Consider the following 16,587-nt stretch of genomic DNA (forward strand, 5'->3'; position numbering starts at 1 on the left):
TTGGCAACGAAATAATTTATCACCTGGTTCAAATTACATTTGTGCCCTGGTACGAGTTTACCTATTATCTTGCACACAGATCTAAATTATAACCAGAGAAGTAGGAATTACCCCCTTCCTATATACAAATGATGTTTTTAAAAGGTATACTTAAAAGCAGAATCTTTTGAAGTCACTATATAATACTGAAAAACAGTATACATGTATTGTTATAGTGATTCAGCTGTATTGAAGTTCATGTTATATTGCTTCTTCAGATCTCTTATATTAACATTTAACCACAAATACTCTTTGTCAGATGCTTCAGATGCCAAGCACTGTGCTTGTCTATAGACTAAAAAGATGATGAATTCATAGTCTCTATAGACCAAAATATAAATGGATTCAATACAGACCAAATGACGAAATTGGATGCCCATTCAGGGGACCATATCACAGACCCAGTGAGAAGAATGGGGTTCATCTTTTGGAGGAGATGTCTGAAATGATCCGATCAATCACAACTTTCCTTCTTCTCTGCAATGATACACCAGTTGCCATGATCATTCCCAGAGCTCAGAATATGGAGTTCCGACACACTGTCCTTCAGCAGGCCATAGAGCTCGCCTTCTCGAAACACGTGGTAATAGCGCATAAAGGCACCAGATTCCAAAATGTCGGGCTGTTGTTCTTCGACAGAAATGGTGTCACCTGGGTTGGAATCTTTGGAATCAGCTGCAGATATCCTCCTCCATATTTTACTAGCAGAAGGGGTACCCTCTTCTAAGTTACCTGCATCCGTACAATTCTCCCCGGTATTGGTGCTACCCAGAAAATTCCCATCTCCATTTCTCCTCACGCCTCTTGGATGGTCTCCATTTAGGTGTTTGTGTGTGGCGGGCGCTCTCAGCCATTCCAGGCGTTTCTGAGAAGTCTCCACAAACACTTCCTCATCTAAATGTTGCTCTCCTGTCGAAAATGGCTCTGGATGATCTAAGTCGAAACTTGAGTGTCTTGAAGGCTGGGTGGATATCGTGCTATTGGCCCAACTTTCTGTGTTTTTCAAGGGTCTCATTTTTTCAATTTGCTTCCTCAGAGTTGATTCATCCAAAGATCTAGAGGAAAACCAGGAACGAAAAGATTTCCCCAGCGTGTTATAGAATCCGTTTTCTTCCTCGCCTTCCTTGGAAATATTTGCACAGCAGGTGCCAGCTAGAGCAGAGTCACGGTCCACGCTGCGGGACCGCCTCGAATCACAGCGCCCCTTAAAACAAATGGGACAGCGACATGCAGAGCAGGGAGGGGGGTAGGGATGGCTTCTTTCTGGATGCCCGCACTGCTTCTTTCTCCCAGGCTGGCTGGATTCCGAGAGGGGCTGGGAGCACAAGGCTTTGTTCCATGGAACAAGCACGTCTTGCTTCTCAAAGTGCCGGTTCTTTTGTTCCATGGCCCAAACATAAATCATCAGCTGGCCTCCAGGAACTAAAACCCTGGCCATTTCCTTTATTGCTCTGATTCTTCTTTGTTTTGTAGAAAAATGATGTATGACTGAAAAAGAAGAAACTAGATCTCAGTGGGTATATACACACGTAAACCTACACGTTTATAGGCTAGTATTTTCCATATAAAAATGATGCATCTTTTTTCCTAAATAAAGACTTTCATTAGAATTATATCACAACTGTTTTCTGGGTGGAAGAATGGTAAAGAGAGAGGTATGCTTTATTTTTTAAAATTTTATATTGGACATATATACACTACCAAACGTAAGGTAGATAGCTAGTGGGAAGCAGCCGCATAGCACAGGGAGGTCAGCTCGGTGCTTTGTGACCGCCTGGAGGGGTGGGATAGGGAGGGTGGGAGGGAGGGAGACGCAAGAGGGAAGAGATATGGGGACATATGGATATGTGTAACTGATTCACTTTGTTATAAAGCAGAAACTAACACACCATTGTAAAGCAATTATACTCCAATAAAGATGTAAAAAAATAAATAAATAAAATAAAGTTCAGGAAAAGAATTTTATATTGGAGTATGGTTGATCAACAATATTGTGTTCGTTTCAGGTGTACAGCAAAGTGATTATACATATACATGTATCTATTCTTTTTCAAATTCTTTCCCCATCTAGGTTATCTATTACAGAATGTTGAGCAGAGTTCCCTGTGCTATACAGTAGGTCCTTGCCGGTCATCTATCTTAAAACATGGGAGCGTGTACATGTCAATCCCGAACTCCCTAACTATGCCTTCTCCCCACCCTTCCCCGCCCCAGTAACCAGAAGTACATTCTCTAAATCTGTGAGTCTGTTTCTGTTTTGTAAATAAGTTCATTTGTATCATTTTAAAAAAAAATTCTACACATAAGTGATATCACATATTTGTCTTTGACTGACTTCACTTAGTATGATGCACTTTTGACATGTAGTAATGATTGCTTATAGTATTTAATAATGTTAATGTAATATGAAATTGTGTATACTTAAGAGAAAGCAGCTTATAGGTCATCATTTTACTTGCAGTCTTTGCAAAGTTAAAGTGAGAGTCAAGCAGGACTGCCTGTATCTAGTCTTAGGTGGGTTATTAGGCATATTTTTATCCAACAGTATATAGAAAGCACTGGTCTGTTAGCTTCTAGAGTTTAATCACACTGTGTCAAGAGAAAACATCAAATTATTTTTCCATACATATGCCTATCACTTATCTCAGGTAGGAAATTAGCACTCAGGAAAGTCTGGACACTACTGCTCAGATATGAGTAGTGAGGGAACAGAGAAGATTAAACAGCTCCTGTAAGCTCAGCATAATCCAGACGTTAGTAATGGTTTCAGGCAAATACATCTCTTTAGTTTACCTGCCACAGAGAGATAGTAAGTGCCTAAAATGAGATGATTATATGGCTAAAGGTGTCAAAGGAAGATTATACGAGAGGCACACTTTGTATTGTTCCCAATCAGGTTTGCTTTCCTATCAGCAGTGCACAAACCCTTGTTTCTCTTACTGTACCATGCAGCAGTGCGAGAGGTATTAGGTTCAAATGCATTTAAACAACAGGACACCACTGTATTTTGTCCTAGATCTACCAGTGACCAGCCTTGTGATCTCTGACCAATTACTTTACTTCACTAGGTGTCAGGCTGTTCTCCCCAATCCCCATCCCCAAAGAAAGGGCCCTTTATAATGGTCAGTTTGAAAGCTTACACTTCTCGAAGTAGTGTCGTGGTCAATGAGCTAAAAGGGGGCAGAGAAGTCAGGACTGAGTAAGGCTTAGGACAGTACTAACGTTCACATCTATGACTACTCCTGGCCGTTAGTGTCCCCCATAACTTGCACCTCATTCGCTCTGGAACTTCCATGGGTGTGTTTTCTAAATGCAGGTGGTCCTCGTCATCTGTGGATTCTATATCTGCAAATTTGCCTACTTGCTAAAATTGTCTTGTGACTTCAGAACTCAGTATGCTTAGCATTTTTGTAGTCATTCCTTGACATGCATAGAACAGCCAGAAAGTTGAGCCTCCCAAGGCACACGTTCCCAGCTGGGGTCCAGCGAGGAGACGCTCTGCCTTCCTGTCTCAGCTCTGGTGCTGTCAACAAGTGTCCTTTTCACAGTCTGTTTCGTGCCGTGTGTTTTCGCATTTTGGTGTTTTGTTGGTGGTCTCTCTGTTGACGATCCCTCACAGCCCTGCCCCAGCACCGGGTGGAAGTGCTGTCTAGGGTTCGTAAGCCGTAAGGCTGCGATGTGTCTTACAGAGAAAATATGTGAATTAGATGAGCTCCTTTTGGGTGTTATAGTGCTGCTGGCATGAGTTCAAAATTAAATAAGTCATCTTTAAACAGAAACACACATAAAACAAGATGAGGTGTTGATTAGTTGACAAAAGTATTGTGACCAGAGGCTTACAAGAACCTAATCCTATATTTCCCCTGGGAGCAAATGTTCAGTATTTGTTAATTCAGTGTTCATGGGACATTACAGAACATAACCGCGGTGAATAATGAGAATTGACTGTATTCTTGTGTTTTGGCCATTAAACAAAAAACGCTATTAAACCAGGACTATTTTAATACAGTAATTTCTTTTTATCAGATTTATAGGTCTTCAACATTTCAGAATTTTTGGCTTCAGAAGTTGGTTTTTTTTTTTTTAAATATTTATTTATGTATTTGGCTGTGCCGGGTCTTAGCTGCAGCATGCAGGATCTTTAGTTGTGGCATGTGGGATCTAGTTCCCTGACCAGGGATCAAACCCCGGGCCCCTGCAGTGGGAGCGCGGAGTCTTAGCCACTGGACCACCAGGGAAGTCCCCAGAAGTTTTGTTTTTAAGGAAGAACATCTTTATATTTTTCATTCCTGAAATATTTGTTATGCGATAATCCATTTTAATACCATAATCTCACCCAGAAAATATCCGAATCTTTCATATTATATTTTATATTTATATTTAACATATAATACTAAGTAACTTTTAAGCCAAATGCTTTTGAAAAAGAAAAAATTTACAAATGAAGTTTTCATTACATATAAAATGTATTATACATGCCTATGCATACATGTTCTATTAAGAAACATTGTAAATGTAACCCAAATGGGACCTAAACATATATTTATATGAATTTTATCAATGTCAGGAAACTGTGTTGAATTTTAAAGGATAAAAATGTCCCCTGTTGTTTAAAAATCATAATCACAATTTAAAGGCAAAAGTAGTACTCAGTATATGTATCCTGTAGGATAGGGTGTTGAATTGAACAAGTGGGTAGGTAGAATTCAATGACTGGACTCCAGAATCAGAAATTACACAAGATCATCTTTAAAGTCCTGTTATATCTTGGGATTTTATGATGTATTGTTATTTAATTTTTCAAGGGTGTTTGTCTCATCTAACTGGAAGCATTCAGAATCCGTGGGCTTAGCATGGAGCAGAATTTTTCAACCTCAGCATTGTTGGCGTTTGTAAACAAGCTAGATGATTCTTTCTTGTGGGAGCTGGGGAGGCAGCAACTAGATGACCGCAGCACATACACATAGCCAGCTGTGACAACCAAAAATGTCTCCAGACATTGACAGGCATCGCCTGAGGGTGGGGGGCCGTGTAACCGCGAGTTGCGAACCACTGGCACGAATAGTTGGTTGACACTATTTCAACAGATGAACAAATTTTTATAAAATTTTGGTCATACTATACTTTTTTTTAACATCTTTATTGGAGTATGATTGCTTTACAATGGTGTGTTAGTTTCTGCTGTATAACAAAGTGAATCAGCTCTCCAGACACATGTCATACTATTCTAAAAGTAAGCAGAAAGACTGTTTCTTTTTGTAATCTGTGAGTAAAACGTAAGGAATGTATAATTAGGTATGATGTGTACTGTCTCATTATTAAATGACATGGAAAACTATATATTTAAAACTATATTGCTTCATGTTAAGCAAGAAATGCCAACATACAGAATTCTAAATAGCGAAGTAAATATATATGGACATAGGAGAGATGGTTTATTGAAAGTTCTCATAATATAGTTCTAAATGTAAAATCTAATTGGAAACTGACTGCACCACGTTAATTTATAGTTACAGTTCATAAAAACACATGCTGGGTTTCCACCTAAGGAAGTATTTTTCATTGGAAGATGGCAACCAGGTGTGCTCCATTTCCTCTGTGGGCAGGAGACTTAAACTGAAAGAAAAGAAAGACTTAACCATGTACAACATGGAGCATTTCCCCAAAGTAAGAAAGTTGGTCAGTAGCCCCACGCCTGCAACAGTGGTTCAGCAGCACAGGCTCTTTGTAGGTAGCCAGCTGTATAGACTCTACAACTAAAGTAAACAATAGAAGAGCAAAAAAATACACTTCTCTGACCTCCCTCCAATTTCTGGTTCTTTAGGTGGCATGACCAAACCAAAAATTCTTCCTACTAAAGATTCAGAGCATTGTATAGTGTTGCTTGGTTCAACAAGAATCCCTTCTCTTAATGCTTAAAACCAAATGGACTTAACAGTTTCAAATTGTTAAGCAAAGAAGTAGGGCTGTCAAAGAGCAGGTTTCCATGGCAACCACCTCCTGCCAGTCCTAACTAGTTCCAAGGTTATGGCATCCAAGCCGGCATCCCCTCACTATGCAAAGATACAGGCCCCAGCTAATGGTGGAAATACCGATTTCTCATCTAGTCCAGGACGGAGCAAACAGTCTTATTCCATATGTTTATCTGCAGTCAGTTTTATATAGATTCACCTTGCTTTGATAAAGCTTGTTATATTCAAATACATGAATTTTTTTAAGTGTGTTGGAGGAAATAATTTGCCCTGCAAAAGATTTTTCACTTGGGGAAAGGATTTGCCACGAGATTTCCTTAAATAACATGATTCCCCAGCATACTTAAACATGACTAACACACTAAGTTTCAGGACTGTATGTATTGAGTAAAATGACCCTTACCTGTGTATATTTCAAGCATGGATTTCTGCTGTTTCTTTTCATTTTTGGCATGTATATCTCATGGGCACACTTGTTGGGGGAATATGAGGAATGTATTCCCTAGATTTATGAACAGTCTCTGGCAGTAAGAGAGCAGAGTGGCACTATAAAAACAAGGCAATCTGGGACCAGGTGGGACCATCTTCCCCAGCGACTTTTGTACAGTGAGTGGCAGGTTGGTGACACATCCTTCCAGTGACATTCAGTGCCTTAGTCCCACAATATTCTGCTAATAAAGGGCACACCTGTGGCCTGGAAAAGGTAATATGACTTCTAAAGATCTACTTCACGTTGAAAGAATCTGGCTTCATTTCAATAGAACAAAGTACTATTTTCAATGAGTACAATTCCTCCAATACTTTCTTACTCGTAAGTGAAAGAAATTGGAATGAGTCATCAAAAAGAAGAAAACAACAGTTTGAGGGTTGAACTAGTAAAAACAATCATATGTACCACCATAAGTACATTTGAACTTAGTTAAATAGTTCAGTTGCAATATTTTTAAAAATTAGATAAAATGAATTACATAGATCTTTCTAAGAATGGATGTTGAGTTGTGAGAGCAGCCTCAACCAGGTAACGTTATTCTCATGGTGAAGAGTGAGTGCGTGACGGGGCTGCCTTACCTCCTATGGAGATGATGGCGTCGAAGCCCTGATCCCTAAAGGGGAGATTAAGGTTGTCACATACCATGACTTCACATCCTCTACTCCGGGCAATCTCTACCAATGGCGCACAGTAGTCACAGCCCAGGGTATGTACCTGGCTGTTCACTTTAAGATACTTTCCAGTTCCACAACCTGTAAGAGAAAAACCTGTGTTACACGCTATCCTTAATGGAAAGTGGAACATTGTCGGTTACTTTGTCTTATCACAGGGAATAGAAATAAATTGATACAGACAAACCTCGGAGATGCTGCGGGTTCAATTCCAGACCCTTGCAATAAAGCGAATGTCACAATGAAGCGAGTCACATGACTCTTTTGGCTTCTCAGTGCATTTAAAAGTTACATTTACACTATACTGTGGTCTGTTCAGTGTCCAATGGCATTATGTCTACAAAAACAATGTACATACCTTAATTTTAAAACAGCGTATTGCTAAAAAATGTTAACCATCATCTGAGCCTTCAGCAAGTCATAATGTTTTTGCTGGTGGAGGGTTTTAAATACTGTGAGAATTACCAAAATGTGACACAGAGACGCGAAGTGAGCAAATGGTGTTGGAAAAATAGCACCAATAGACTGGCTCAGTGCAGGGTTGCCACAAACCTTTAGTTGGTACAAAACACAATACAGAATCTGGGAAGTGCAATAAAATGAGGTCTGCCTGTATTAACTAACCAAGACAGAACACAACATGGATTGAAGGTACACACAAAAACAAAAAGAAAAGCCTTCAGGGAGCACATACATGTTTTTATATAGGAGATAAGAGGAAACGAAAATGGGAAAAAGAAATATTATTTATTGTATATTTAATGAGGTCATGTCCATAGGGCTTTCTTAACAGGATAGTACAATCAAGAAATGTCAGCTGGCCTCCAGCAGAGAATAATAGTTCCCTAGGATCCTAGTGACAAGGTCCAGTCTCTTTACAAAAGTTACCTTCACACACATATTTCATTATGTTTAGGTCTACATGTTCTGGGCATTTATTCTTGTGTTATCTTGCCAAACCTTCATCACTTGCTGGCTATATAAAACAGACTACTGTCAACAACTTTTCAATGGGTATAGATAAAATAACTTACACAATAAAACAGGCCTTTCAAAAATTTAAAATTTGAATGAAAAAAGGATTTCAGCATCTTTTTATCCAATCTGTTGTCAGTGCTAGGTTTTAAATGATCTCCATTAACTCTGAATACAACTCTGACAAAGAACTATTTTTTCTTAAATAGACCATTTAAAAAAATATATATATTTGTTTACTTGGCTGCACCGGGTCTTAGTTGCAGCACACGGGATCTTTAGTTGCAGCATGCAGGATCTAGTTCCCTGACCAGGGATTGAACGCGGGCCCCCTGCATTGGGAGCTCGGAGTCTTAACCACTGGACCACCAGGAAAGTCCCTTAAATAGACCATTTTTGACATTCACTTTCTGGTGGCAGAGACCCAAGTAATTCAAGATTTACACAGCCCAAAGATTTAGATCAGTCAGATCTCACAGATATTATGGTGAAGAAGGTAGTAACGTAAAGGAATAATCATCTTGAAACAAAGCCTTCTGTGATCTAGTACCTAGTATTTTATTCTAGTACAGACATATCTATTTCTTTTTTCAGAAATATTTAAAGATGTCATTAGAGTTGATATCCCTACCTGCTGGCATTAGCTCTAAATTTTTTTGCCTGAAAAATATCTACCACTATTCAAAGATGATTAGTTTACTGCTTTTGAAATACATCTCAACACTCTTTGATAACTCCTCCTTAATAGGTGCTATTCAAAATTATGAGACACTAAAAGCAGAATTAAGATTCATTGATGCCAGCTGAGACAGTGGAGAGCTTGTGAATAAAAAATAAGATTTCCAGCTTCATTATTTCAATGTAAATGATTGAGGTCTTGGAAATATTTTAGATCTCGTAGCCACTGTTTCTAAGAATGCTTTTGCAAAAAAGGATCCAATATTTGAGGGCAATCATGGGGAAGATATAATTCACAAAGTATTTTAAAATTGAAATCCTGAACGTTTCAAAGACGATGCTCATATTTTAAGAAAAATCATCTTGTAAATTTTTTTGCTGTTTTGAACTGGCTCAGGGGATACATTTAGAGAAATGAAAGGGAAAATTACTTCAAAGATACTAATAAAAACAGGTTCATAGAACATTGGAGCTAGAGGGACTTGTTCAGAGAGCATATGGTAACAACGAGGAAACTGAGGTCTTTTCAGATTTCATCATCTCCTGAAACGTTTCCAGTGCCCCTGATACCTTTGATATCCTGTATTTGTTTCTCTCTCTTTTTTTTATTTGCAGCCATGCCGCGAGGCTTGTGGGATCTTAGTTCCCCGACTAGGGACTGAACCCGGGGCCACGGCAGTGAAAGCACTGAGTCCTAACCACTGGACTGCCAGGGAAGTCCCCTGTATTCATTTCTAATGGCATTCATTTTTAAGGATAGTAATGGAACTCCTGAATATGATGCAATTATCCATTTTCAAAGTGCAGACACCGAGATGCTAGAGAGGGGAGATTTTATCCTAATGAGGAAATCAAGAATACTGCCAAGGCTAGTCCCTCATTATCTTAAACATGCAAGAAATAAATCAGAACATTTTTGGTACTGCAGCTCCTGTACACAACAGTCATGCTCCTTTACAAAATCTCAGTGATAACCTTCTGTAGTTCTGCAGAGATACCGTAGCAAGTGTCTGCATTGCTTCTGTTCCCCTCTATTTTGTATTCTGCACCTCACTACAACTAAGGAAGAAAACAGATAATTGCCTCAATTCAACAAGGTATTTTGGCCCATGGTGGGCGAGTATTTGCTAGAAATAATTAATCTGAATGTTCCCTCTGAAGTTTGCAGAAAGAACTACATTTTATAAATTAAGAGTTTTTTGCTAAGACCTTATCTGAAAGAGAATTCTCTTTTGCTATGGGAAAAGGAAGAATATAGCCTATTTCTTTCTCCTTTTATGTACATCTTTTGAAGTCAGAGATGAGGCAATATGTTTTATTCTGCAGGCCTGGTGCCTGCCCTTTAGTAGGAGCTCTAAATGTTTATTGACTCAGAGAAGGAATGGTAATTAGAGAATAACTTAGCAAATGAAGTCTGACCATAGACTATGGGAATAAATAATTGAGAGTTAAAAGGCAAGAAGAATTTTAATTCTTGAAAAATTAATTTTAGTTATGTATACAAAAATAAAAATTTCAATACCATTAGGATAGTTGTCTCTGATGTCACGTAAAAAGGTCACCTTGCTCAAAAAAGAATCTAGTTCTAGTCTTTATTCTGCTTCCTAAACTAATCCAAGTAAAGCCCTCAAACCACAGAACACCTTCCATGTATCATCTTCTTTTTTTTTTAAATGTTACAGTCCATTTTTATTCATAATTGATTAGTTTAATACTTGCTTGAATTGAGAGAAATATGGGTTTTATATATATATAGGGATAAGGTTATAATAAAATGGTTTGGTTAACCAAATGTGGTTCAGTTTTATTTTTTATTTTATTTTATTTTATTTTATTTTATTTTTTTGCGGTACGCGGGCCTCTCACTGTTGTGGCCTCTCCCGTTGCGGAGCACAGGCTCCGCACGCGCAGGCTCAGCGGCCATGGCTCACGGGCCCAGCCACTCCGCGGCACGTGGGATCTTCCCGGACCGGGGCACGAACCCGTGTCCCCCGCATCGGCAGGCGGACTCTCAACCACTGCGCCACCAGAGAAGCCCATTTTATTTTATTTAAAAAAAATTTTTTTGGAGTACAGTTGATTTACAATGTTGTGTTACTTTCTGCTGCACAGCAAAGTGAATTAGTTATACATATACATATAGCCACTCTTTTTTTTTTTAGATTCTTTTCCCTTATGGGCCATTACAGAGTATTGAGTAGAGTTCTCTGTGCTATAGAGCAGGGTCTTATTATTTATCTCTTTTATATATAGTAATGTGTATATGTCAGTCCCAAACTCCCAGTTTATCCCTGGCATGCACCATCTTCTAATGGCCTTAAATTACTAGCCCATTTCAGGAAAAGGTATTGCCTTAATTGCAAAGATCGCAGGATTTCCTGAGGGTCCTTTGCATTTCTGCTGTCTTTGAATCATCAACGCTCTTTATATATAAACTACAGTTCCTGCTCACTTCATTCCTGATACCTGCCCTGAAGAGGTTCCATCAGGAGCCATTATCACACATCTCAGCAGATCAGCTGGGAGTGGGGTGATGAGCTTAATAAAATTTAGCCAATAAAAAAATCGCACCACTAAAATAGCGAAGCAGCTAGATAATTCCTGTATGGGCAACTGGAACCCGATTACCTCTGCCTGTTTTTTACCTATACAAAGTTTTATTAGTCATTAATTATAAATTGCTAATCTAATAACCAGTCAGATTAAACTGTTGATGATTTTACCTAAGTGGAAAACCTAGAAAGAAAAAATATTTCCTTTTGGAGATAGTCATATTGTTCTACTTCCTTTTTTTTCTACTAATCCCTTTGGGCTTCTTTCTTTCCTTTTCATTGATTTCTTCTTCATTTCAATTTTATTTTAAAACTTGTCTTTCACTGTATAATCAAAATATTCTTATTTACTTACTGAGTGGTAAAAAGTGTAAATAGTACAAAAATCAAAAGATACAAATGGGTAAAATAATATTTACTAGATATATTTATTGATTTGCACAGCGGTACTTAAAGAATATTATTTGTGCCATAATTTGTAGTAGCAAAATGTAGCAAACAACATACATATCTGTTGGTATGGTGTTATCAGCATAGAAGGCTATGCAGCTTTTAATAGTTAGCAGTTCTATGAGAACAAACATGGAGTGATCTCAGTATATTAAAAGAAACGAGCTAGGTGTATAGCAGTTTGTGTAACATACTAATTTGTGTAATTGAAAAAGGGAAATCCACCCATGCACACACTTACATGCACAAATATGCTTATATTTATGTGAAATACCTCAAGAAGGTTATACAAGAAGCTAAGAGCATGGTGCCTCTGATGTGGATTACTTGGTGCTGGAAGACTGGGATGAGAGAATATTTTTCACTGTACATTTTTTTTGTACCTTGTTGTTAAGCCATTTAAATGGATTACCTATCAGAAATATTTTAGGGGCTCCCCTGGTGGCGCAGTGGTTGAGAGTCCACCTGCCGATGCAGAGGACACGGGTTCGTGCCCCGGTCTGGGAAGATCCCACATGCCGCGGGGCGGCTGGGCCCGTGAGCCATGGCCGCTGAGCCTGCGCGTCCGGAGTCTGTGCTCTGCAACGGGAGAGGCTGCGGCAGTGAGAGGCCCGCGTAGCGCAAAAAAAAAAAAAAAAAATTTTTTTAGGCAATTTGTATTCCCCCCATTTTTGAATTGTTTGTTCATATGGTTTCATCATTTTGCAGGGGGGTTGTTGGTCTTTTTCATACTGACTTTGAAGAAGGCTCCACGGAGTAAGAAAATTATCTATTTTTCTATCAGATATATTGCAGATATTTTTACCTAGTTTGTTTTTGGTTTTTTACTTCATTTATATATTTGTCTAGAAATTTGCCTTGTAGAACCTTTTAAATTTTATGTTGTCAAAAATACCAATGCAATTAACCCTCATTACTCACAGACTCTGTATCTGCCTCTTCACCTAATTGCTAAAATTTATTTGCAGGGCCCAAGTCTGTACTGGCAGCGCATGCGTGTAAAGCTTTAAACAGAAACACACGTGAAACAAGGTTAGGTATTGATCAATTGACAAAAACATTGTGACCACAGGCTCCTAGGAACCTAATCCAGTATTTCCCCTAGGGCAATAACTCAGTATTCACTAATTCAGGGTTCACGGAAACTTTATAGAACCTAACTACTGTGGATAATGACAATCAACTGTATTTTATTTTATGACTTCTCCCTTTTTTTGTGTCATACATTGAGAGGCCTTTTGCTTTTGAGAATTTTTTTTTAATTTTATAGTCATCATCTAGTCCTTTAATGAATTCATTTTCTTATACTTAAATCTTTGCTCCATTTGGAATTTTTGGTGGAAGGTATGAGAAAGTAGCGTATATATTCTGTTGTCCCCAAACCTTTTCCTCCCAGCTGATTTAAGATTCTGGTACTTTGCTTATATTATGAGTGGTAAGAGTTCCAAACTCACTGCATTTTATGAAACCAGATTTTTTTTTAAAGTTGACATGATAGAGATGTTTTTAAAGACTCTCCACTTCTACGTGACATGTACCCCTTCCCCAGATTCTACACTGCTCGCACCATCTTTAACAAGCCAAAAGCCCTGGGCACATCTGTTTCTCTTACCAAAATTTAGAGGGAATGTCAAATTAGACGGAACTTGTAACTGTAGACTTACGATTCTTACGGTGCCGTATGCATGTAATTGCTAGAAAGCAGTTTTAAGTGGGCATGCTTCAAATAGGAATCCTACCATGTCTTAAAACGTAATCTTAGATCTCCTGGGCTGTGATTTACCACTTCTAGATTCCAAAAGATACTGAGCCAAAGTCCTCCAAGCAAATCATTATTTGCTTGATTATGAAGATATGATCTAATTAAAGATATGCTCTAATAATAAGACCCCTAAGGAATAGTTAAGGGAAAGGATCCATGAGATTCCTAAGAGGTTACAGGACCTATTCTATAATCTCACAGTTCTGGCTCTTCTGTAGAAGGCGTGAGAGCTACTCAGCGTAAGCCGCCAAAACACTGTATTCATGAATGTGAATGTCTCTAAGTTTATTATTTTTTTAAATCATTCAGTGTTTTTTAAAGTATTTTTAAAATTAATTAATTAATTTTTTGGCTGTGTTGGGTCTTCGTTGCTGCCTGAGGGCTTTCTCTAGTTGCGGCGAGCGGGGGCTACTCTTCGTTGCGGTGCACGGGCTTCTCATCGCGGTGGCTTCTCTTGTTGCAGAGCACGGGCTCTAGGCGCACGGGCTTCAGTACTTGTGGCACGTGGGCTCAGTAGTTGTGGCTTGCGGGCTGTAGCGCGCAGGCTCAGTAGCTGTGGCGCACGGGCTTAGTTGCTCCGCGGCATGTGGGACTTCCCGGACCAGGGCTCGAACCCGTGTCCCCTGCACTGGCAGGCGGATTCTTAACCACTGCGCCACCAGGGAAGTCCACTCTGAATTTAAAATGGTCAGTTTCACAAGCGGCCATTTCAATCCTGATTTATTCAAGCAACGTCAGGTTGATTTTTGTGGGAGGACGTGCACGAAGGCTCTGAAAAAATTGCCACTGTCTATATGTAGATTTGAGGGGCTTTTCTACTTTCTGGCTTGACTGTATGAATTTCTGCTATCAAGTGAATATTCCAGGAGCTGACATGCCAAGGACACAATTTCAGACTTCTGGTTAGAACAGAAATGAAAAATGAATCTGAAAAGGAAAGGCATGATGGAATATATTTCAGATTACGTGGCACCGCCCCAGGTTACCTATGTCAGCGATGAGGCTGCCAGGCTTCTGGTCCTGGAGGAACTGGCGGACACGAGGCCAGGCTTTGCTCTGCAGGTCGCTGAAGTAAGGAGCGGTGCTCTCATACACATCGTGCACGTGCTGCTTCTCCAGCTGGGCGGCTGCATGATCCATCCTGGGGAAAACAGGGCCATGCCAAGGAATGCAGTTCAGAGTAGGCACCAGAGATGGCTGATGGGGATGCAGATTTCCTAAAACTGGGAACTTACAACTGCCAAGATTGTGTTGCTTTTATACTTTTTTTTTTCTGGCCATGCCACGCAGCACGTGGGATCTTAGTTCCCTGACCAGGGATCAGAACCACAGCCCCTGCACTGGAAGCACGGAGCCTTAACCAGTGGACCACCAGGGAAGTCCCTGTTTTTATACTTTCTTATAAGCTGCAAAGAACACAGCCTTCACTGGAACCTCACCAGAGTTGTCAAAAGGCTAGCAAATGCATCCTTCTTACCTGCACATCTTCAGAAAACAGTCATTTGGGAATGAGCTAATTATAGTATGTTTCTCTGAAAGATCAATTCTTTCAGAGAAAGGTTCACTTTGGATAAAATCGTTCTATCGGATGCTAAATAGATTTTAAAATTTCATAGCATGTCGCTCAGCACTCCAATCCAATCACAAAGCCCGATTGATTCTACCTTTTTAATTTTTTTGGATTCCAACCATTTCTCTATATCCTACCGATTCTGTTTTAGAAAAGGTCCTCATTTCTTGCCTGAATTGCTTCAACAGGCTGTAAACAGTTTTGTTTGTTTGCGCTTCAATCCCTTTCCTTCAATTATGCCACAATTGTTTTTCTACAACATAAGTCTTACTGTGTTGTTTCCTATCTTAGACTTCTTCAAAGGCATTTTATAGCTTGTCTGATCAAGTTCAGGTATTTCAGGGGGCATACAAGGCTCTTTTTGATCCGGCCTCCGTTTTCCTCTTGAAGCCATTTCTCACTGCCCTTCCCCAGCATCAGATGCACCTGTAATACTCAGTGATCGTGGCTTCTCAGGCATGACACAGCCCGCGTCATCCAGGGGCTGGACGGGTGCTGTGCGTTACCAGGCGAACTCCTGTTCATCCTTGGCATAGGCATCGCCTCCTCCAGGAAGACTTCCCTGACTTCTATGCAGGATAAGGGCAATCAGAAAGGAGTGGGCAGAGTACAAGAGCAGCTCTTAGAGGCCTCTGCTTATTTGGGGTTTGATCTTTTAATTATTGTGGCATGTGAGTGAGGAGTAGTATCCCAGGGAAGGGCTCAGAATGTGGCTTTTTACCAATCAATATGAAAGTATTTTTAATCTCTGAAGAACCCATTTGACCCTACTCGTGCATACCAGCTAGCTCAGTCCTGCCCCTTGTACTCCTGTTGCATCCCATGCATCCTCTACAGATTACCAAGGGCTGTAACAGTCTGTCAGATATTTTTTTCTAGCACTGGCTGGAAGATCCTAGGTAATGAGGATTTATCTTACTTAACGCTGAATCCTCAATAGTTAGCACACAGCAGACCTTCAAAAAATGAACAAACAAGCAAACAAACAAGCAGAATGGACTCTGAGTACAGAGGGTAACATTGGCTTTGGTAGAAGAGAGTAACCTGGGGAGTGTGGGAAGAGAGGGGACCCTACACCCACAAGCTTGTAGATGGGAATATGGTAAGAGAAGGTATTGTCCTTGCACAGCCTCTGTGTTCCCTCCATACGCCCACCCCCTCATTACTCCCAGTCTAGGAAGTAGGAAGCACTTGGGTAAGATGGCATCTGACTAGTTACTCCACTGTAAAGTGCCTACCCCTCCGCCACCCCTCCCCGGCTTTCTATTTAAGAAATATGAGAGATACTTTGAGACCATGTAAATATCCTATTTCTCATCATCTCACTCACCACTTTTAGCATACAATCCATTGATGCCTCTTTCTAATTGAAGTATAGTTGATTTAAAATATTGTATTAGCTTCAGGTGTACAACATAGTGATTCAAT

The 16,587-nt window shown here is 39.7% G+C and overlaps 1 protein-coding gene across 2 annotated transcripts; it reads right to left on the reverse strand.

Annotated features, from left to right (window-relative positions):
- Positions 1 to 493: 493 nt before the first annotated feature.
- Positions 494 to 14,735, reverse strand: TRMT9B (tRNA methyltransferase 9B (putative); the record flags this gene model as incomplete). Of its 2 annotated transcripts, XM_082680507.1 has the most annotated exons (3): positions 14,576 to 14,735; positions 7,080 to 7,253; positions 494 to 1,527 (listed from the first exon to the last, which is right to left on the reverse strand). In XM_082680507.1, exons 1-3 carry the CDS (start codon positions 14,727 to 14,729, stop codon positions 494 to 496), a joined length of 1,362 nt encoding a protein of 453 aa, XP_082536633.1. In that variant the 5' UTR covers positions 14,730 to 14,735. The 2 variants fall into 2 exon arrangements, with proteins under 2 accessions (XP_082536633.1, XP_082536634.1); XM_082680508.1 differs by lacking the exon at positions 7,080 to 7,253 and having other exon boundaries at positions 14,576 to 14,726.
- Between the last annotated feature and the right edge of the window lie 1,852 nt (positions 14,736 to 16,587).

Source organism: Grampus griseus (assembly GCF_964374135.1).
Source record: "Grampus griseus genome assembly, chromosome: 21".
In the NCBI taxonomy this organism is placed as follows: Eukaryota; Metazoa; Chordata; class Mammalia; order Artiodactyla; family Delphinidae; genus Grampus; species Grampus griseus.